The 22,337-nt window shown below is 46.4% G+C and overlaps 1 protein-coding gene across 1 annotated transcript in view; it reads right to left on the bottom strand.

The window, feature by feature from the left end:
* The window catches only part of TENM2 (teneurin transmembrane protein 2), a 504,145-nt gene that overhangs the window by 14,208 nt on the left and 467,600 nt on the right, over window positions 1-22,337 (bottom strand). The window contains exons 25-26 of the mRNA XM_075542722.1: window positions 8,226-8,522; window positions 5,194-6,808 (exon numbers count right to left, since the gene is read on the bottom strand). Coding sequence (XP_075398837.1) covers window positions 5,194-6,808; window positions 8,226-8,522 — 1,912 coding nt within the window. The remainder of the gene's footprint in view (window positions 1-5,193; window positions 6,809-8,225; window positions 8,523-22,337) is intronic.

Below are 22,337 nucleotides of genomic sequence, written 5' to 3'. Positions count from 1 at the left end.
TGAGCAGCCTAGCAAGGCAAAATTGGTGTGTTGGGATGTACTTAGGAGCTAATAGCAGAGGGGGCTGGCCTGCCTTAGACAAGGCAGTCCTCAGGGTTGGGTTCAGGGTTTGCAGCTGGCCTTGTGCATCCAGAAGGCAGGAGTTTCTTGGCAAAGTTCAGGGTGATCCTAGAGGAGCAGGTTATGCTGGATTTTGGTGATGGCAGTCTATCCCCAGGCTCGTTTGCATGCTTTCCTTAAATAGCTTTTCATATCCTCAATCGATAAATTGGAACTATATTCCCTGAGTAAATAACTGGTAATAGGGTGCTGTGTTGCAGCCCATGAGTGGGCAGGGACTCCCTCCTCCCCACTCCCGGCAGCTCCTCTTCCGTGCCAGCCCAGGTGTTGTGGGCTCCCCAGCCTCTGCCCCTCCCCAGCACTCTCCATCCTGCCAGTATCCCTGGGAAGAGTGGGCCCTCCTCCAGAGTGCAGAGCTGCCACTTGCAGTTAGAGAGCTCTGTTTCCAAACAGCAGCAATTCTGCTGAGAACTGGGGAGAGGAAGTTCTGTTGTGTTCCTCCTGACTACCTCTTAATTACCTCTGCTGCTTAAATTGTGAGCAGCTAGTTCAACCACTCTGCTAGTCTCCTAAGTGGCAAATGAAGACTAATTTAGATGTGGTCTAGAGATTTGTCAAAAAGTAGCGGGTGAACATGATCTGGTGAGCTCTGCTGGGACCCACTTCCAGGGGGCGCCTCACCTTCAGTGGGCAGCAGGAGTGGCCTGGTGCCTGGTCCAGCTTTCTTGTCTCCCCGGCCCTCTGCCCACAGGACCCACTAAAGACACCTGGCCTTGGGCTGCTTCTCAATATCACCCTTTGCTTTAGGTGTTTCTAAATGGCGTCTGGATGCAATTTTGTTGGACTTAGTTCAACTTGAATGGATTCCCATTTACTGAGTCTCCACGAAATGCTGGAATGAGTCAAGTCATCTTGCTATGCAGAAAATTTGGCTAATTTATATCTATGTATATCTTTCCTGTTTGGGAGGAAGGGAAAGAAGCCAAGGGGGTTCGGTGAGGTTGAGGAAGCCTTGTGAATGATTTTGTTTGGGCCTTGGCAGTACAGCTGTGTACTTAGCTTGCTCTATGACTTTTCTCTTTCTTTGCTCTGGATGATTCATCCCTGAAGTGTCTGCCCAGAGCTAAGCAGCCAGGACTGGGGGATGCTGGCTCTGGGGCAGGAAGGCGTCTACCCCATGTAGCGAGGACAGCCATCCTCTGCTTGCCAGCCCCATGCGCTCTCCCTCCTCCACTGGACAGAGTCCTCTCTGCTCAGCGCCCACCTCTTCAGGAAGGCCTTCCCATGAGCCCCCTAGATAAAAGAGCCACCCCCACCACTCTCAGGCCAACTCCGCATCCTATTTTATTTCTCTCCACAGAACTTATTATTATCTAAGGACATGTGTGTGTGTGTGTGTATAAAATCAAAGAACCCCCAAACTCATTTCCATCAAGTCCATGCCGACTCATAGTGATTCTACAGCAGTGGTCCTCAACCTTCCTAATGCTGCGACCCTATAATACAGTTCCTCATGTTGTGGTGACTCCCCAACCATAAAATTATTTTCATTGCTACTTCATAACTGTCATTTGGTTACTGTTATGAATTGGGCGACCCCTGTGAAAGGGTCATTTGACCTCCAAAGGGGTTGTGACCCACCGGTTGAGAACCGCTGCCCTATAGCGTACAATGGAATTGTCCTGTGAGTCTCTGAGACTACAACTCTTAGTGGGATTAGAAGGCCCTGTCTTTCTGTTCAGATGCAGCTGGTGGTTTCGTACTGCTGGCTTTGCACTTAGTAGCCCAACTCATAACCACCCAGCCACCAGGGCTCCTTTGTTATGTGCACATGTATGTGCATGTGGGTGTATATGTGTATAATGGAGTCTGAGTGGGGCAAGTGGTTAACATGCTCATGCTAACCAGAAAGACAAAGGTTGGAGTCCACTCAGAGGCTCCTTGGAAAAATGGAGTGGCAATCCACTTCTGAAAAGTTAGGCCCTGAAAATCCTAAGGAGCACGGTTCTATTCCGACACCCATGGGTTGCCATGGATAGGAGTTAACTTGATGCCGACTTGTATATAGTCATAATAAAATCAGATGCCGATGGTGTCTCTAACGTGAACCAGAAACATATATAAACCATAGGTATATGAGTAGGTTTTTTACTTCACACAACTAGTCCCAATCTAGGAACAGTTAGTCCTTACAACAATGGCCCTGCTTGAGGCACACCCTCATGAAGAGATCACTGAAGATATGGATGCTATAGCAAAGTGTGATGAAGAAACTAGATGGTGCCAAGCTTTGAGAAAGAATAGCATCTGGGTCTTAAAAGGCCTGTCTTCAAACAAGCAGCCATCTAAGTGAGCTGTCAACAAAGTCTACATGGAAGTAGCATACCAACCAGTGTGTCTAAGGACTATAAATAATAAAACCCAAATCTGAAAAAGGAATGGTATCAGAGCTTAAGTTCTGAATATCCAGCTTGGAAAAGGCTATGAATGACAGTGAAAACACAAAATTCATTTGTAGGGTCCCCACACGGATTAAGCCTTTATCAAATCCCCTCTGACCATAGTCCAGAGGGGTGGTGCGTGTGTGCATGTGTGTATGTGCATGTGTGTATGTGTGAATTTGCCTTACTATCAGGCAGAGAGCATTATAAAATCGATTGCAGCACATCTAGTTAGATTAAAATGTAACATCTTATTTGATCACCCTTTTGACCCATTTTAAAACTATTTCTGTTTTCTCCTTGACCGAGGTTTTCCCCTATGTTTTGTTTAGTCATTGTTATTTTTTTCTTTATTGGCTTCCTATTTGTGTTTTGTATGATTTTCTGTCTATAATATCCAGGATAGGTCGATCTATAGAGGCAGTATCTGGATTGCTACTGGCCAAGGGACCTGGCAGGGGAGGGTGGGGGAACTGGGGAGCTCACAGCAATGAGTACAGGAAGAAAATGTTCTGAAATGGATTGTGGGGATGACTGCACAACTCTTCTTAATATGGTTGAATGGTTAAGTTGTGTGACATGTGAAGTATATGCCAATAAAACTATTTAAACCCCAGGTACATATAGATAAGGTTCCACACACACTATGGACCCACAGTGAAACCTGTGAGAGCAAGCGTTGGGGCTCAAGTTTTTCCCACCTTATTAATTTTCTGTCCCCTCTATTAATAAAAGATATTTGACTTTTCATTACCTGGCAGCTTTCTGCCTTACAAGTATTCTGAATTATATAAACAACTCCCTCAAAGTTACTGGCATTGAGTCAGATCTGACTCATAGTGACCCTATAGGACAGATTAGAACTGCCCCCGTGGGCCCCAGGCTGTGAATTTTTAATGGAAACAGAAAGCCTCATCTTTCTTCCATATAGTAGCTGGTGGTTTTGAACTGCTGGCCTTGTAGTTAGCAGCCCAACATGTAACCCTTTACACCACCAGGGTTTATACATATATTCCTTCAAAAAGTTTGTGTAGAAATTTAGCAAAAAGATCATGGATTCCCCCCGCCCTCCGAACTTTTGGAAGCCCCCTCGTGTGTGTAAGTGCATCTATATCTAACTATCTCTGTATTTCCACAATCTTTTTTTGGCAAGGAGCTTATATTGGAAACAAGAGTCACGGTGAACCACTGGGGCAGGCAGAGGCTCTGCCTGCCAATGGAGGGCAGCTCTGTGTTCTAAGAGGCTGCTGTCTCTGTTCTGGGGGATGGACAAGCGCCTTCCTGGCCACCTGAGGGAGAGGCCCTCTGGGCTTGACAACTCTCTGGCCCATAAACAAGAGCTGTGAGTTTTCTGGAACATGGGGCCCTGGTTCTGGGTTCCCCATGGTCACAATCTTCATGGTGGATAGGCAAGATGGCCTGTGGAAGTTGGCTATTGTAGAAATTAAGCACCACATTTCCCCCCTTCTGATTTTCTTACTTAGTTCTGTGAGCACAGGGGCTTTCTCTTGTTACGACAGCCCTACTCTTTGGTGTTAAGCACACATGAGATGCTCTGCAACTAGTTGTTAGCTGTATGGGTGGGTGGGCACCCTGCCGCATCAATTTCTAATGGTCATAGGAGGTCATCTAACTCCTGTGCCCCTCCCTCTGTGCAGCCTCCGGATTCTGACGTCTACTTCTCTTCCTCACACCTTGAGTCCACTTCTTCCCACCAAGATCCCTCGCACCCTTTGAGGGGCCCTTCAATTCTGTGTAAACAGTTCCAAGGTTGAATTCATCTACACACGCCCCCCCCCCCCCGCCTCCTTGAGGAAGAACGTCTTCTTCACCATTGTATCCCCAGAGGCTTACACGGTGCCATGCTATATAAATGCTTGTGGAATAAATACACGAACAGATGCCCGCTGCTGTGAAAATAATTAGCATAGCACGCTTACAAAAATACCTTGTGGGAGGAAAGGAGAGCACGTGGTGACGAAAGTGATAACACGTGTATTATTTGTGTAAAAATACAGTATATGGAAGCACAGCTTCAAATCTGCTTTGCATTATTATTGGTAATTTGCATATCTGTCTTGCCAGCCTGACTGGGAGTCCTGGTGGGTGAGCCACCGGGTCCTCGCCCTCCCAGTACCCGTGCTCACTCACTGTTCAATGGTAATGGTATTGGGAATCAGAAGCAAACCCCATTTATTCTCTTTACCTCTATAAGCTCATCGACTCCTATTACTGTGTGTGTGTGTGTGTGTGTGTGTATGTGTGTGTATAGGGGTGAGGGTGGGGGTGGGGAGGAGGGGAGCTAATTCACAGAGGAGGGGAATTAATTCACAGAGGCTGGACACTGAGTCCAGGGTCCTTTGACCTATAAATGGAAGAAAGAGGATCTTAGCCAGATATTTTGGCTTCCAGTATCTACTGATTTTCCTCTCAATAAGCCTATTTCCTTTACTTGGGGTAGGGTGGGATTTTATAAGAGTTGGGTCAACTGAATGGACTTCAATGGGCATCTTAAGACAGGGCTGGGGACTGCCCTGCACTGTAAAGCTGTCACGTGCACAGCTCATACGCACATCTCTCCAGAACTCTCCTGTCATCAGATTCAAGATCTCTTGATGTTCCCGACAGAGTCCCCCAGGACCACCACCCCTCGGGAGTCACTGATACACCAATGGGGCAGGCCAGGCCTCACCTGTCACGTAGTTCTTCAAATCCAGCTCATTGCTCAGAGGATTGTTGCTCTTGAACATATACAGGTTAAAGGGGGCCGGCTCCTTGCCTACATTTTTCCACATGGTGTAGTCTGGAGAGGTCCATCTTCCCGCCAGCACGTCGTAATCCCGCTGAGTAAAGTGGACCAGCTTGGTCAGGGGATCGTAGAGTCCCCCGTGGAAGCCAATGACCATCTGGAAGTCAGGGTTAGAGTCATGATGAATCTCCCCATAGGCCGTGTACTGCAACTGCTTGATCATGAGCCCGTTGATGCTGAACACCGCCAGAGGGGTCCCCGTGTTATCGGAGGCAACGTAGTACTCTTCCCCACTGCTGCTCTCCATGGCGAAGAGGTGGCCCTGGAGGTCATAGTAGAGTGAGGTGATCTCGGAGTTGGAGTGGTTGTAGACGTGGGTGATGCGCGTTGGGTTGTGGAGGTCAGAGTAGAAGTACTGCAGGTGGTGACCCAGGTTGGTCTTATAGGAAGCCCGTCGGCCGACGCCGTCGTAGCGGTACTGGACGCTCCAGCCGCTGGCCTTGCTGTAAGCTCGCGTGAGGAGGCCCTTGGAGTTGTACTCGAAGATGTCAGAGCCCCGCTGGCACAGGTAGCCGTCATCATCAATTTTGTACTGCACGTCTCCGAGTCTGGTGATCCGGTCCCGGAGGTCATAGCGCAAGGGCATGAGGCGCACGCTGTTGCCCGGATTCAGCAAGTGGAGGTTCCCGTTGAGGTCGTAGCTGTAGCGCCAGGTTGGGCGGTCATTGACAGCCACGCTCTGGAGCTGCCCATCCCCATCATAGTCATAGGTGTACTTGGTGGTGTTCGCATAGGGCCCCAGTTTGAGTTCCCTCTTGATCACCCTTCCCATACTATCGTACTGGACGGTCATCCAGTACATGAGGGACCGGAACATCTCGTACTGGACTTCCTTGATCCGCCCGTGGGTGTCAAAGTGCTTGCTGAGGGTCATCACAGCAGTGGTGATGATCTGGTTTATGTCATAGTAGATGACCCCAAACTTTCCAAAGTGCTCCACCTTGCCAGAAATCTCATCGTAACGGTAGAGGTCAACGGGAAGGGGGGTCTCACTTATGACAGGCTTGATGCTTGCGATCCGGAAGCTATTGTCATGATAGGTGTAATCAAACCGGGCGTTGACCATGCCTTCCTCAGAGAACCTGTAGATCTGCTTGTCCACAAGCGGGCCGATCTTCCGATACCGAATGGTGCAGGAGAAGCCCCCGCTTTGGAGGTTGACCATCTTCAAGACGCCGGTGGTCTCATCGTACCCGAAAGTGACTGCAGTACTGTCATAGACGATCTCAGATAACTTGGAAAGCTTCCCATATTTGTAGAACACCTGGCGTCCGGTGCCCAAAAAGGACGTCTTGAGGATCCGGCCATCATCACTGTAGTCAAAGATGACAGAGGCGTTGCTTTCTGGAGGGTTGTAGATGTTGCGGATGTAGCCAACGGAGGTGTGGGTGGACATGCTGTGCCGGGCGACACTGGGCATGGTCACGGCATGGAGACGGTCCGAGGAGTCGTACTCGAATATGTACTGACGCTGACTCTGAAGCAGGAGCACCATAGACTGGAGGAAGGAAAGGGAGGGGGCATGTGAGTTGCCTCCACAGCACTCAGGTTGACAGAGCCGTGTCCCAGCTCCCCACCTTTCACCTCAAAGCCCTGGAGGACGGGGAAGCTTAGACCAGAAACTAAAAGTAGATTTGGATCAGCTGCTGTGCCAACCCTAATCGCTTCATTGTGGTTGCCTCGGACTGTGTTCCCTAAACTCTTCTGTGCAGGTGAAACACCCAGAGATCTGATGAACATGCAGACGCTCATTCGGCAGGGCTGGGCTTGGGCCCGGGCATCTGCATTCCCAAAGAAAAGCTCCCATCAGAGATAGTGTTATCTGGGTGCCACCTGGAGAGGGATGGGGTGGGGACACAGAGCTTGCCTTCCAGCTCAATAAGAGTGGCTGCTGCCATTGTTTAGAACTGGCTGCCATTGGCACAGCAGGCCGAGTGTCACCCAGACGGCACCAGCTCAACCTAAAGAGTAAGCACTGGCTCCATTGAGAAGCTACCCTTGATCTTAGCCAAAAGGCCAGGAAGCGATTCCATTGAGAAGCTATGGAGAGGGGAAAGAAATCAGAATAACAGGTTCTTTTGGGGGGGTGGAAAAAGTGGCCTTATTCCTGAGGGAAGAGGGCGATGCCTGCCTTCCCGGGTCAGCCAATCTGGTTTTGATGGTGTAATGAGAACAGCATTAGGGGAGGGCCGAGGGCCTCTGACAGAGAAAACAGCTCTGCACACCACCGCTGTTATGGGCCTGCGCCCAGGGGAGTCTGGGTGAGAGGCACAGGCCAAGCAAGCCCCGCTCTAATGACTAGATGACTAGGGCAGCCTTCCACAGTCTTGACACGTGCCCAAGAGGGACCTCTTCTTACCGCTGCCCCAGCCTGACCTTTCTGGCACGGAGCCAGGCGTGTGGCACTCTCAGGCCGGGGAATGATGGAGAGAGGCTGTGCTGGCTGCTCCAGCCAATAGGCCAAGTAGGAGGGTGTCGCTCTGTAAGCTGGGGGTTTAGACAGAATTCCCTACCCTGGCGGCTTAATTTCGGGCAAGGCAGGAGTGAGTCACACATTTCCAATGCATAAGTACTGATTAGCTCACAGCCAGCGGGATGAAGCCATCCACTGCAGCAGCATCAACAGCATTCCTTCCTTTCTTTCTTTTTTTAGAAAATCAGACAATCCATCCTTTTTGCCATTACTGTGTCTAGCACATTCCCCCCTTTCTTTTAGTGGTAATAGTGCTGAGCTATGAATAACATTTTCCCTCCGATTTGCTCCACGCCAGGGAGGGCGGGAGTGTGAGGGGAGCCCTTGTGGAGCCAAAGGAAAGATGTTAAACTATCTTGTGGTGCAGAGAACCAGGCCGGCTTGCAGAGAGTGGCATGACTCATGGCAGGCCTCGGGTGGACGGGGAGGCTCATTCACCCACCTTGTCGAGGTAAGAGTAGCTCCACACTTTCCCATCGGCAAACATGCGGGACACAATCCGCCCTTGCTTGTCGATGTCGGTCCGCTCGCTCATGGCCCCGCGCTGCAGGCCTGCCAAGCGCCCGTTGAAGAAGTACGAGACATTGACGGCTGCCAAGCCGCTGCTGGGCAGCCAGAGGAAGGGGCGGCCCACTTGGTCATAGATGATCCTCAGGGTGAACTTCCGGTGGTCATCATAGATCTTTTCTGTGCGTATATTCCGGTCATAGTCGATGGACAAGAGGTTCCTGCCATGGACCTAGGGAAACACAATGGGCCTGGTTGGAAAGAGATTCTCTAGGTCAACTGGAAAAGGTGTCTGTGGAAGACATGATTGGCTGGCTAGGGGTTAAGTGCACGCTGGAGGGAAGGAGGTGTAGCTTTGAGGTGATTTAGACTAGTGCATCCCAAACTTCTTCACATCATGGCGCCCATGGTAAGCAGTACTCTTTGAATAGGAAGGCGCATCTGACCCGAGTCACGGTATTTTCAATCTCCTCTTCTACGTGAGAAAGTTGGTCATTGGTTAAGGAAGAGTGAAGAAGAATCGATGTGTTTGAATTAGGGTGCTGGCACAGAGTGCTGAAGGTCCCATGGACCGCCAAAAGAACAAGCAAATCTATCTTGGAAGAAGTCCAGTCAGAATGTGCCTTAGAAGCAAGGATGGGCAAGACTTGGTCTCACATATTTTGGACATGTTGTCGGGAGAGACCAGTCCCTGGAAAAGGACATCATGGTTGGGAGAGCAGAGAAAGTCGAGGGGCAGAGATAAAGAGGAAGCCCTCAACAAGATGGACACCAGGGCCGCACAAGGGGCTCCAACAGGAGAACCAGAATGGGGCGGTGCGGGACCAGGCGGGGTTCCTCCTGCGGCACGTAGGTCCCCAGGGGTTGAACCAGCTCGACAGCACTGATCAGCAACAACATGCTAACAGAAGTGGGTCCCCCTCACTCGCACTGCCACCAAGCTGATTCAGACTCACAGTGACCCTGAACAACAGAGTAGAGCTGCTCCCTTGGGTGTCTGATGCTGTCCATCTTTATGGATACACACTGTCTCATCTGTCTTCCGCAGAGCAGTTGATGGGTTTGGACTGCCAGCCTTTTGGTTAGCAGCCCAACACATCACCCAATGTGCCACTGGGCCTTTTAAAATGGTCTCTCGATGGTACACATGCTTACATGTAACTGTTAAATTTACCGGTTGGTGGCTTGAACCCATCCCACAGAACTACGGAAGAAGAGGCTGGGTGACCTGCCACCACTAAGACTGATGCCTGGAAAACCTGATGGAGACATTCTCCTGGTGTACAGAGGCTGGCCATGTACTAGAATCCGTGAGAAGGCAACTAACCACAACATGACAGCAACAGAGTACGAGAGTACAGAAACGAGACTCCTTCTGATTGGATAGCATGTCCTAGGCACGGCTGCCATGAACATTTACATAGACTGTGTACAAGGAAGGGCATGCCATCAAGTTGTTGAAAGCGTGGATGGCACTCATGGAGTTGTGCAGTGTACAAATTATACAAACAAGAACAATAGCTCTGTACCCATGTGTTTGGGCTGCCCTGCCTGGTTACTCTTGGCCTATGTGAATTCATATATATGCATACCGAAACCCTCTATGAGCCTATGATTAGCTGAGCAGTAATGGATGCTCAATAACCACAAGTGCCAAGATTTCCCCAGGAAGCCCAGGTAACGTGGTGGGAGGAGGACTTAGAAATCTGTGCTTTACAAAGGTGGGGAATACTCATACTCTTTCCTATGTGAATGCCTTTACTTTTTAATGAGAAGCCCTGGTAGTGTCATTGTTAGGCTGTTAACCCCAAGGTCAGCAGTTCTAAACCACCAGCTGCTCCACAGAAGAAAGATGAATCTTTCTATTCCTGTAAAGGCGTGTAGCTTTGGAAACTCACAGGGGCCAGTTCTAGTCTGGCCAGTAGGGTCAATACGAGTCATAATCAACTCAACGGCAATGGGTTTTACTTCTTAATATCTATAGAAAAATCTTGCCACTGTCGAAGGATGCATGGCAGCAGTGGGGAGACCTCAGCAGGGACTGGGGAATTACAACAAAGAGAAGGACAGATTTACTTTGATTTGAAAGGAGGAGCAGAATCCATTGAGACACAGTTTAATATCTATTTAGCAGTTGAGCTGATCAGAGAAGATGACCTATCCCAGAAAGCGGAGCTCTAGTTTGAGGAGAGGAGAGACTCTTGGGAGTCTGCTAATCCTGAGTAGCTGGCTGCCGCTGAATGAAATGAAGCCAACTCAGCCATGACTCTTCCAGCATAATTGCCTGCAGAGCCAGACATCCATGGGGTGACTTCTGGAGGTGAGGGGATATGTAAACAGGCAGAGCGAAGAGACAGGTGGGAGTCAAGCGCCTCATCCTGAATGCTAACAGATGATGATGATAACAGAGGGATGAATAAAGACAGGAACTGCACTAGGCACTTTGCATTCATTCTTTGAGTTGGATGCTCACTACGACCGACTTTTACAATAGAAGAAACTGAGCCTGAAAATGGTAAACTTGCTCAAAGTCACACAGTTATGAAGCGGTAGGATTGGGTATGGGAATTGTAGGTCTTCAGCCTCTGACCAAGTACTATTCACTGCCATTGATTGATGTCAACTTAGAGCAACCCTTTAGGACAGAATAGCACGGCCCCTGTGAGTTTCTGAGACTGTAACTCTTCACAGGAGGAGAAAGCCTCATTTCTTTCCCTTGAAGTGGCTGGTGCTTTTGAACTGCTGACCTTGAGGTTAGCAGCCCAGCAAGTAACCACCACACCACTGGAGTTCTAACTCTAATCACTTAGCCGTTATGCATTGAATGAGATTTGCTGTTGTACATCCATTCAGTGTCCATAAATGTATCACATGATGAGGAAGTTGTGGTCATTGATAGGGCTCTTTCTGGCTGCTTTTGGGGTGATGAGGAGGGATTCAATTTTATACATTTCTGTGGTGGGGACCAGCAATGTGTCTAGATAAAAACGTGCATTTAGAGAACCAATAGAGGGGTCTGAGGGGCCAGCCCCAGTCTCAAGTATGTGGACAGCCTCTCTCCCCCCAGAAGAATTCATTTCTGAGGACAGCACTGCACACAGGAGCAAATGAACGAAGTGGGAGAGAGTGGAGCACATCCTGGCCCACCAAGCCCTGAGGACACTGTTCCTGCTCAGTGCGGGAATTTTGCCGGATCTGACCCCACCACACCAATGCAAAAACACTAAGGGCATGCAATAGAACAGCAAGGGGAGCAGAGCAATGAAGTCCCCAGGGAATACCAAAAATAGACTTTGTGTCCACGGCGTGGCACCGTATCAGACTCCACCAGAAAACACTCCTAAAGGTCAACAAACAGACTTTGGATTATTTACAGTCTTTTCTCTTTTTCTGGTCATTGTTATTTTGTTGCTTTGTTTTGTTGTCTTGTTTTTGTGCATATTATAATCCCTGTATGTCTATCGAGATAAGATAGGCAGAATGAACAATCTGGAGGAGGAAACAATGGGACTAACAGTTCCAGGGGGACATGGGAAAGGGGGAGGTGGAGGAAAGGAAGTGCGTGTTAACAAACCCAGGGACAAGGGAAAAACAAGTGATCTAAAATCAATGGCGAAGAGGGTGTAGGAGGCCTGGTAGAGCTTGATCAAGGGCAATGTAACTGAGAGGAATTACTGTAACCAAAATGAAGGCTGAGCATGAGAGTGGGATAAGAGGAAGGTAAAAGGAACTAGAGGAAATAACTAGGAGAAAAAGTGCATTTATAGAGGTCTAAATACAGGCAAGTATATATGTAAATATATTTATATATGATGATGGGGAAATAGATCCATGTACATATATTTATAAGTTTAGTATTAAGGTAGCAGATAGACATTGGGCCTCTACTCAAGTAGCCCCTCAATGTAAGGATACTTTGTTCTATTAACCTGGCATTCCACGATGCTCACCTTTCCGGACACAATCGCTGAAGACAAACTGGGTGCATAAGCAAATGTGGTGAAGAAAGCTGATGGTGCTTGGCTATCAAAAGATATAGCATCTGGGGTCTTAAAAGCTTGAAGATAAACAAGTGGTCATCTAGCTGAGAAGCAACTAAGCCCACATGGAAGAAGCACACCAGCCTGTGTGATCACGAGGAGTCCATAGGATTAAGTATCAGGCATCAAAGGCCCAGAACAAAAAATCATATCACTGTGAATGAAGGGAAGTGTGGAGTGGGGACCCAAAGCCCATCTGTAGGCAACTGGACATCCCCTTACAGAAGAGTAGCGGGGAGGAGACGAACCAGTCAGGGTGCAGTATACATACAACTTTCTTCTAGTTCTTTAATGCTTCTTGCCCCACCCACCACTATCATGACCCCAATTCTACCTTACAAATCTGACTAGACCAGAGAATGTACACGGGTACAGATAACAGCTGTAACACAGGGAATCCAGGACAGATGAACCCCTCAGGACCAAAATTGAGAGTAGCCATACCAGGAGGGTATGATGGAGGAAGAGAGGGGGAACCAATCACAGAAAGTGGGTGAAGGAGACATCGGTTGGTGTAAGATATGAAAAAATAATAATAATTTATAAATTCTCAAGGGTTCATGAGGGAGGGAAAAATGAGATGATACCAAGTGCTCAAGTAGAAAGAAAACATTTTGAAAATGATGATGGCAACAAATGTACATATATGCTTGGCACAATGGATGGATGGATTGTGATAAGAGTTGTATGAACCCCCAATAAGATGATTAAAAAAAGAAGATGTTACAGGATAATGGAATTTCCCCACAAACTTTTTGAAGCTGTCTGTGTTTTGTTTAAACCCCTGTTTTTTCTAATCATGGTTACTTGCAGATAACACTAATATAAATGGACGCAGGCCCTAGATAGTTAGACAGGTATAGTGAAAAGTATTTCTGTATATCTGATCCCATTTTAATTCCCATGAATTAAAAAGTAGGAACTATTTCACACGTGAGCAACTGAGTCCCAAGGTTTCACGCAGCCTGACAAAGTGGCAGAGCCAGGATTTAAGCTCACGCCCCTTTTGTTGCCGTGGGTTCATCTTGAGAGAAGAAGGCAGGATACTTGGGATAGAACATGTGCAGAAGAGAACGCACCAAAGCACGGATGTAGAAACAAAGGAGTACGATCTTGGATTACAAGGAAATCCCACTTCAAGTGGAAGGTTCACACGGACAAGCAGGTAGCCATTGGAATGCACAATCAGGAAGGCTGGTGGGTGTAGAGCTGACTAATGTAGGTTTGCCGTCTGATGACCACTCCTGGGGGCAGCAGGCAACACAATAGGAGATAGATGAGGACTCAGGTTACAGATCCTGCAGAAAGTGAAGGAGTTCAAGGTCTCTCTTATTAAAAAGGCCACACCTCAAGGAGATGTCATTAGGCTGCCACCTAATTGATAAAATAGGCTCCACCCCGATTGACACCCAGATATTTCCAGTTGACATGAAATCTAACTACCACAATGGCTTATTCATATGCAAGTGGTATCCCTACTTTTTAAAACTTTGTTTGTCTATCTGTCTATCTATCTATCTATCTATCTATCTATCTATCTATCTATCTATCTATCTATCTAGCTATCTAGCTATCTAGCTATCTAGCTATCTAGCTATCTAGCTATCTAGCTATCTAGCTATCTAGCTATCTAGCTATCTAGCTATCTAGCTATCTAGCTATCTAGCTATCTAGCTATCTAATCTATCTAACACCTTAAAGAGGTCTTTTGCAGCAGATTTGCCCAGTGCAATACATGGTTTGTTTCTTGATGACTGCTTCCAGGGCCATTGATAATGGATCCAAACAATTAAATCCTTGACAACTTTAACCTTTTCTTCATTTATCATGATTTTGTTTATTGGTCCACATGTGAGGACTTTCACTCTCTTTGTGTTGAGTGTAATATTATTGAAGGCTGTAGCTTTGATCTTTGTCATCCAGTGCTTCAAGTTCTTTTTGCTTTCGGTAATCATGGTTGTGTCATCTGCATATAGCAGGTTTTTAAAAAATTAGTTTATTGGGGGCTCATATAACTCTTATCACAATCCATCCATCCATTGTGTCGAGCATATTTGTCTATTTGTTTCCATCATCATTCTCAAAACATTTTAGTTCTACTTGAGCCCTTGGTATCAGCTCCTCATTTTTCCCTACTCTCCCCCACACTCCCTCCCTCACGAACCCTTGATATTTTATAAATTATTTCATGAATTACACTGTCTGATGTCTCCCTTCACCCACTTTTCTGTTGTCTGTCCCTCTGGGTGGGGGTTATATATAGATCATTGTGGTCGGTTCCCCTTTCTCCCCCACCTTCCCTTCCCGTCCTGGGATCTCTACTCTCACTATTGGTCCTGAGGGGTTTTTCAGTCCTGGAGTCCATATAGCAGGTTTTTAATAAGACTTCCTTCAATCTCGATGTCAGGGTCTTCCTTTTAGAGCTCAGCTTCTCTGATTATTTTCTCAGCCCACAGGTTGAATCAGTTTGGTGTCAGGACACAACCTGACACACACCTTTCCTGACTTTAAGCCACGTGATCTCCCCTTGCTCTGTTCAAGCAACTGCCACTTGGTCTGTGCCCAGGTTCTGGATGAGCATAAGTCAGTGTCTTGGAAGTCCCATTTTCTTGCAATATTGTCCATCATTTGTTATGATCCACACAGTCGAATACCTTTTTATAGTCAATAAAACAGAACCGTCTTTCTGGCTTCGTCTGCTGCTAGCCACGTTCTGTCTGGCGTCAGTGATGATGGCTCTCATTTCTTGTCCTCTTCTGAGTCTGAATTGGATTTCTGGCAGCTGCCTGCTGACATACTGGTGAAATTATTTTAAAGTCATCTTCAGCAAAAATGTACATGCTGACTGTCCAAATTTACTTGTGCTATTAATGATATTGGCTGATCACCCTGGTGGATTACCCTGCTTTGTAATGGTCACACGAATAGACGTCTTCCAGTCAAGTCGAGTGTTTTGTTTTTGCAGAGATTAATGAATGTTTCCAGCATGGTCTTGCTTTGTTGAAACAGCTCAAGTAATATCCTGTCAATTCCAGGACACCTGTTTTTGGCCAATGCCTTCAGCATAGCTTGGGCTTCTTCCTTCAATAGCATTTTTTAATATCATATACTACCTCTTGAAATAGTTAAATGTAGATAAATTATTTTTGGTATTGTGACTGCGTATTCCTTCTACCGTTGTTAGATGTTTTTGGTATTGTTTGATATTTTGTCTATAGAATTTTTCAATATTGCAACTCAAGGCTTGATTTTTCCTCAGTTTCTTCAGCTTCAGAAGTGCCGAGTGAATTCTTCCTTCTGGTTTTCTCACTTCAAGCTGCTGCACATTTCATGGTGATACTTCACTTCGTCTTCCTGAGCTGCCCTTTGAAATCTTCTCCTCAGTGCCATTACTTCATCATTTCCTCCATTCATTTTAGCTACTCTATATTCTGGGAAAGTTGTGGAGTTTCTTCCGATATCTATTTTGATCTTATCTATCTATTTATCTATCCATCCGTCTATCTTTTTTGTGTGTGCTTTTATTTTTATTTTTCATAGTCCTGTGTTACCAAGGCAGTACATTTTTTTTAATTTAAAACATTTTATTAGGGACTCATACAACTCTTAACACAATCCATCCATATATCAATTGTGTAAAGCACATCTGTACATTCTTTGCCCTCATCAATTTCAAAGCATTTGCTCTCCACTTAAGCCCTTTGCATCAGGTCCTCTTTTTCCCCCTCCCTCCCCGGCCCCCCACCCTCGTGAGCCCTTGACAATTTATAAATTATTATTTTGTCATATCTTGCCCTGTCCGACATCTCCCATCTATCTCTTTTTTAAACCTTGCAATGATTTTTACTTATTATCAGAGTGATTTCTAAGCAACCACCAAAAGTTCACAGCAATTTTTCATCTATTTCTCATACTGCCTCTGTGCTTTCCTGATGTCTGATATCTCTTTGTGTATGATACTCTTGGAGTCACCCCACAACTAGCCTGGTCTACAGTCATTAGTGTTTAATGCCTGACTCTCTTTCAGATGGCCTCTGCGTTCAGGTGGAAGATACATACTCAAGGTCTCTCGTAGGTTTAATTTTCTCCAGCTACACCTTGAACTTGTATATGAACAGTTGATGGTCTCTTCAGCAGATGGCCCCCGGTTTGACTGCTAATCCAGAGCTTTGCCTTCATCTTTTCCCACAGGTGTAGGCGATTTGTTTCCTCTGCATCCTCTCTGGTGAAGTCCACATGTCCAGTAGCCACTGATGTTAGTTTTGCCAAATTCTGCCATGCTTTTTTTTTTTTTGAGTCAGTTCCAAATCAAGGCCATGTTTTCAATGACTAATTCTTCTTCTTTGTTTTCTACTTTCACCTCCCAAGCATCAGTAATGATCAAATATATCTTTTTAAATAAACACAACTTTTTATTGTGAATTAGGTGGGAGTTTTACATTTCAATTAATCAATTCTGTACTCAGAAGTTTTAATCTACTTATCAACCCCTCCAGAGCTGACCCTTCTCCCTGCTTTGATTTCTCATCTTCTTTTAGGCTGTTATCTTATCCTTCATCTATGTTAATACGGATCACCCTTCTAGCCCATGGCTGCATCTTCTCCCGCTTGCCTGCACCACCTGGTAACCTCCAAAGTCTGCTTCCTTTGGTATGAACATTAAAATAAAATAATTTTGTTGGGGGTTCTTACAGCTCTTATAACAATCCATACATCAATTGCATCAAGTACATTAGTACATATGTGACCATCATCATTTCTAAAACATTTTCTTTCTACTTGAGCCCTTGTTATCAGCTCCTCTTTCCTCCTCCCTCCCCCACCCTCACACCCTTGTGAACCCTTGATAATTTATAAATTATTTTTATTTGAATATTTTACACTGCTGTCTCCCTGCACCCACGTCTCTGTTGTGTGTCCCCCTGGGTGTGTGTGTGTGTGTGATACATCAATTACTGCAGTTGGTTCCCCCATCTCCCCTTCCCCACCCCACCTTCCCTCTACCCTCATGGCATCGCTACTCTCAATATTGGTCTCCAGGGGTTATCTCTCCTGGATTCCATGTGTTGAGAGCTCTTATCTGTACCAGTGTACATGCTCCAGTCTAGTCAGTTTTGTAAGATAGAATTGGGGTCACGATAGTGGAGGGGAAGAAGCATTAAAGAACTAGAGGAATGTTGTGTGTTTCATCAGTGCTACACTGCACCCTGGCTAGCTTGTCCCTTTCTTGTGACCCTTCTGTGAGGGGATGTCCAATTGTCTACAGACGGGCTTTGGTTCTCCATTTCGACCCCCCCTAGTTTACATAAAAATGGTGTTTGTCTTGGGTCTTCTGATGCCTGATATTTGATCCCATTGACACTTGGTGATCACATGGTTGGTGTGCTTCTTCCATGTGGGCTTTGTTGCTTCCCCGCTGGATGACTGCTTTTTCAACTTCAAGCTTTAAGACCCCAGATGCTATATCTTATAATAGCCAGGCACCATCAGCTTTCTTCACCACATTAGCTTATGCACCTGTTTGTCTTCCGTGATTGTGGTGGAAGGTGAGTCTGATATGAATATATTTGCCTTGGATCTAGCCCTTGATAACAGTGGTCCGATATAATATTTTCCCTGCGGTTGACTAACTTCACTCTGCAAGATGTCCTCTCGGTTGATCCATGCCATTAGTTGCTTCATGGCTTCACCACTGTTTTTCAGTGATACCTAGTATGCTATGTGTGTAGGTACCAATGTTTCTTTCTCCGCACTCACACTGATGGGCGTTTAGGCTGCTCCGATCTTCTTGCTACTGTGAACATGTTGCTGTTAGCTGCCATCGAGGTGGTTCCAACCCACAGCGGCTTTGTGGACAACAGAATGAGGCATGGCCTAGTCATATTTTCAGGGTTCTGACCATGGACGTGGATATATCTGTTTGCGTTATGACTCCTAATTCTTTAGGGACTGTACCTGCAGAGGGATTGCTGGATCATATGAGAATTGCTATTCTCAGCGGTTTCATGTTGCGCCATGTGACTTCCTACAGTCGTTGTACATAAACCAGGATTTCTTTCAAAGCTATGTGTTTAATTTTTTTATTAGACCATCTTATCACCTCCATTACACTTTAATACATTTGTCAAATTTGTTATTCCATTCTTGGAAACATTTTTCAAACTCATCTGTTTGGATGGCTGACAGCACCTCCCTTGTTTTTTTTCTTCACCTCGTCTACATTGTCAAGTCGCTGTCCTTTCGCGTCCCTCTGTCTTTGCAGACCCCAAAAGAAGTCGCACGGAGTGAGGTCAGTTGAGTAAAGTGTGTGGGGGAAGAGAGGCATGCTGTTTTTGTCACAAACTGGCGCAGTGAGATGGCTGCAGAAGCAGGTCCATTCTTGTGGTGGAAAAAAATCATTCTGCCACAAAGCAGGCTTTTTTGGGCCACACACTGTAATCTTTTAAAATCTAAATAGAAAGCTTAATGAACAGTCTGACCTGGTGGAATGAACTCCAAGTGTACTATCCCCCTCACATAAAAAAACAAAAACGGGCATCAGGAGTTCCTGGGGTACCCCCTTATATTTATAGTCCCACTAGCCATGCCTGAGGGTTCCAATCTCTCCCCACCATTTCCAGCACTGGTTTTCTGTGTTTTTGCTTCTTTTTTCAATTTGGCTGTCACTGTCAGTGTCACATGTTTCTTTGCCAGATATCGGAACAAGTTCAGACTGCAGATGTTGGTAAGATGCACAAATTTCTTCTAATGGTTGGCACTGATGTTTGGTTTGTAAATTTTAATAATAGTTGTATTAACTGGTCTTCCTTGTAGACGTGTGAATATTATCCTCTTCCTGATGGTATTGAACTTCAGGATGGATATCGAAACGCTCTATTTTGATGTTGGATACAGCACCACCCCTCTTCCACATGAAACAGTGGGCCACATGATTGTCCAATTATAAAACAGCCAACGTGAGTCCAAATCAGCTCACTAATGCCTAGGGCATCGATCTTTATGGGTTCCATTTCATTTTTTGTCTACGTCTAATTTTCCTAGATTCATACTTTGCACATTCCGTGTTCCGATTATTAATGGTTGTTTGCAGTGGGTTCTTTTCACTTTGAGTCTAAGCATTAGCTCTGGATAAGTTAGGATGGCTTTTATTCCTGAATTCACCATTTTCCTAGGAATGGGCTTTTGTTGTCGTGGTGGCTTGAGTTAACTTTTGCATTAAAAAGAGCCAATTCTTCTAATAATTAAATGTGATACATTCACTGGAAGTTGTGTCCAGGAGTTCAGGCCAGTTGTGTGAGCTAATCAAATATTTTTAATTAGGAGGGTGGCACGAACGAAGAGGAGGTGCCTCAGCTGGGGGCATGCTCATCCCTTCACAGGGAGCTGCCCCCACCCCCCTGCCAGTTTGGAGTGTGCAGGAGCTTTAATTTGGCTACACTGTTCTGGTATTCTGAATTAAATTACCCATCTAACAATATTTAAATTAACCTTGAGGCTTCCTAGAGAACATAAAAGTTATTTTGAATTATTTTCACTGCCAGGATCAGCACAATTCCCTTTCCAGCCAGCTCAGTAGGAATTCAGTGATAGAGAAACCAATTTTTAAATTAATACAATTCTGTATTTGTAAGGAAACCATTACTTTTAATTATCGGGTATTTTCCTCAGTCTGGCTCCCCCAGTTCATAAAACTCAGCTCTTCAGCCGGGTTTTTATTTTTGCAGCGGGCAGGCTTGGATGTGGTTCTCCCTGTGGATTCCTCTCCCCCCACCCCCCAGTGCTTTGAGCTCACCCAGCACACACCTGTCACAAGGAGGCTTATGAAAAAACCCTGCAACAAGGAAACACTGTTGTCAAAATGGCCCTGCCGGGCCTATAGCGGGGGCTCTACCATAGTCCTAGGGGTTATGACAGGAGCTGGTGAATTGAGGAATGTGAAGGAGGAAATGAACACTTGGGCCGGATCCTCTCCAGGAAATGGAGCTGCAGGTCGCACAGCAGGAGAGGTTTCAGTTAGACTTCTGGAAGGACTGTCGGCCTATCTCACCTCGAGTGTGGAAACCCCACAAAAAGCATAGCGAGATAGGGCAGGTGGGCTCCGGGTCTGACAACCTTTACCAGCAGAAGCACCTGCCCTGGTCTGGATGACATCCTCATGCTCTCTGGGTCAGCCCTCTGGGACTTAGAGAAGCAGGGTCAACCAGTTTGCGGACACCTGGGCTCCATGTAACAGACAGGACGGCATGTATAAATGTGATCTTAGCTTAAACAACACATCATTAGAAGGGCGAGCAAACACACTGCATGATGTATTTCCCAGGCAAACATTACTTGGCATGACTTGCGGTTTCAGATGGTGGTGAGGACTGGTGGAAAGGCTTGGAATTGAGTTACTGTGCTGACCCTGAGTAGTTTTGCCATTGCAAGGCAGTCCCATCCCCTTTTGTGCCTCAGTTTCCTCGCCTCTAATGGCTGATGAACTCTGGTAGGTATGGATATTCCTGCCATGTTCTTAGCATCCCTGCTGTTTTCGAAAGTATTTGGGGCTCAATGAACATTTGAAAATAAAGGGGACTGAATCGGACCCAGTCGAAGAATCCTGACAATCTCAATTTCCAACATGCAAAACAGAAACAAGGACATGTGACCAGGTCACCAGCAACCTCCAAATATAGGAGCGCTCTCATTCCAAAGGGTAATTGGAATCATTCTGGAAGATTCCTATTAACCAAAACTGAGTGACACAGGTCAGAGGGAGAGGTGGTATTCCATCAATGAAAATGCTTTTATTCCTGTATTCCCTCATTCGTGAAACAGTCACGGAACAACTTCTATGTGATCGCCACTGTGATCAACCCTGAGACAGAGGAAGACAAGGCTGCCTCTGCCCACATGGGACGTCCGGGTCAGAAGAGGATAAAGACACATGGGCCCACAAAGACAAACATTAGTGCGAGACTTGAAACCAGGGCCTCACTCACACAGACACTTTGGTTCCGTCCAGCAGTGTCCACGGCAGCACGACTCACAGCAACCCAACTGTCCATCAGCAGAACACTAAGCACTCTGTGTCCATCTATATGAGGAAATGTTTGTTGAATGGTAAAGAGAAATGCAGTGCTGGAACATGCTATGGATAAACCTCAGAAAGGTTAAACCGAGTGAAATAGCCAGACTCAAAGGGCACAGGCCATAGGCACGACCTCACTTACATGAAAGATCTCACTCCCCAGCTCACTCTGTGTCACTGAGTCCATTCCGATTCAGTACAACCCATAACACAGAATAGAACTGCCCTTTTAGGTTTCCTGGGCTGTAAATCTTGACAAGAGTACAGAGTGGCTGATGGGTTTGAACCAATGACCTTGAAGTTAGCAGCCCTAACTATCTAGACCTGGCAAATATGTAGAGACCAAAGTGGATAGCGAGGCAGCTGGGAGATGGCAAACGGAGAGTTATTGCTGAAGAGACTTCGTTTCCTTTCAGGGTAATGGAACCATTTGGAAATGGGTCGTGACAATGGCTGCACAGCATCCTGAAGGTGACGACGGCAGTGAATGGTACTTGTGACAACCACTGAAGTGGAAAACGTGTTGCTACATATATATTTTACATCCATAAAGGCAAAAGAGCAGTATCAAGAAACAGGAGCGTCATCATGGGAGTGAAGGTAGGGAACTGTGGATATGGATGGGCGCACTTTGCCAGCGTCAGCAGGGTGGGATGAGGCAGGTGAGGCAGGCAGGCTTTCCCAGAGTAAGACCTTGACCAGGGAGGAGTCGTAGGGGAGGACTCTGGGAGGGGTGGCCAGCTAGTGAACGTGCTGGGGGTGAGCAAGGGCCCAACACAGGCCGAGACCGTCCAGGTTTAGAAGACGTTGTGGGGTGACACGTTGGGCTGCCAGCCACAAGATCAGTCATTTGAATCCGCTAGCTATTCCTTGGGAGAAGATGAGACTTTCTGCTCCCAGAAAGATTTACAGCCCCCGCTGGTGGCGGAACGATTTG

Source organism: Tenrec ecaudatus, chromosome 2 (assembly GCF_050624435.1).
Source record: "Tenrec ecaudatus isolate mTenEca1 chromosome 2, mTenEca1.hap1, whole genome shotgun sequence".
NCBI classification, from domain to species: domain Eukaryota; kingdom Metazoa; phylum Chordata; class Mammalia; order Afrosoricida; family Tenrecidae; genus Tenrec; species Tenrec ecaudatus.
The sequence above is the reverse complement of the archived record's forward strand: the minus strand, read 5'-3'. Positions and strand labels throughout refer to the sequence as shown.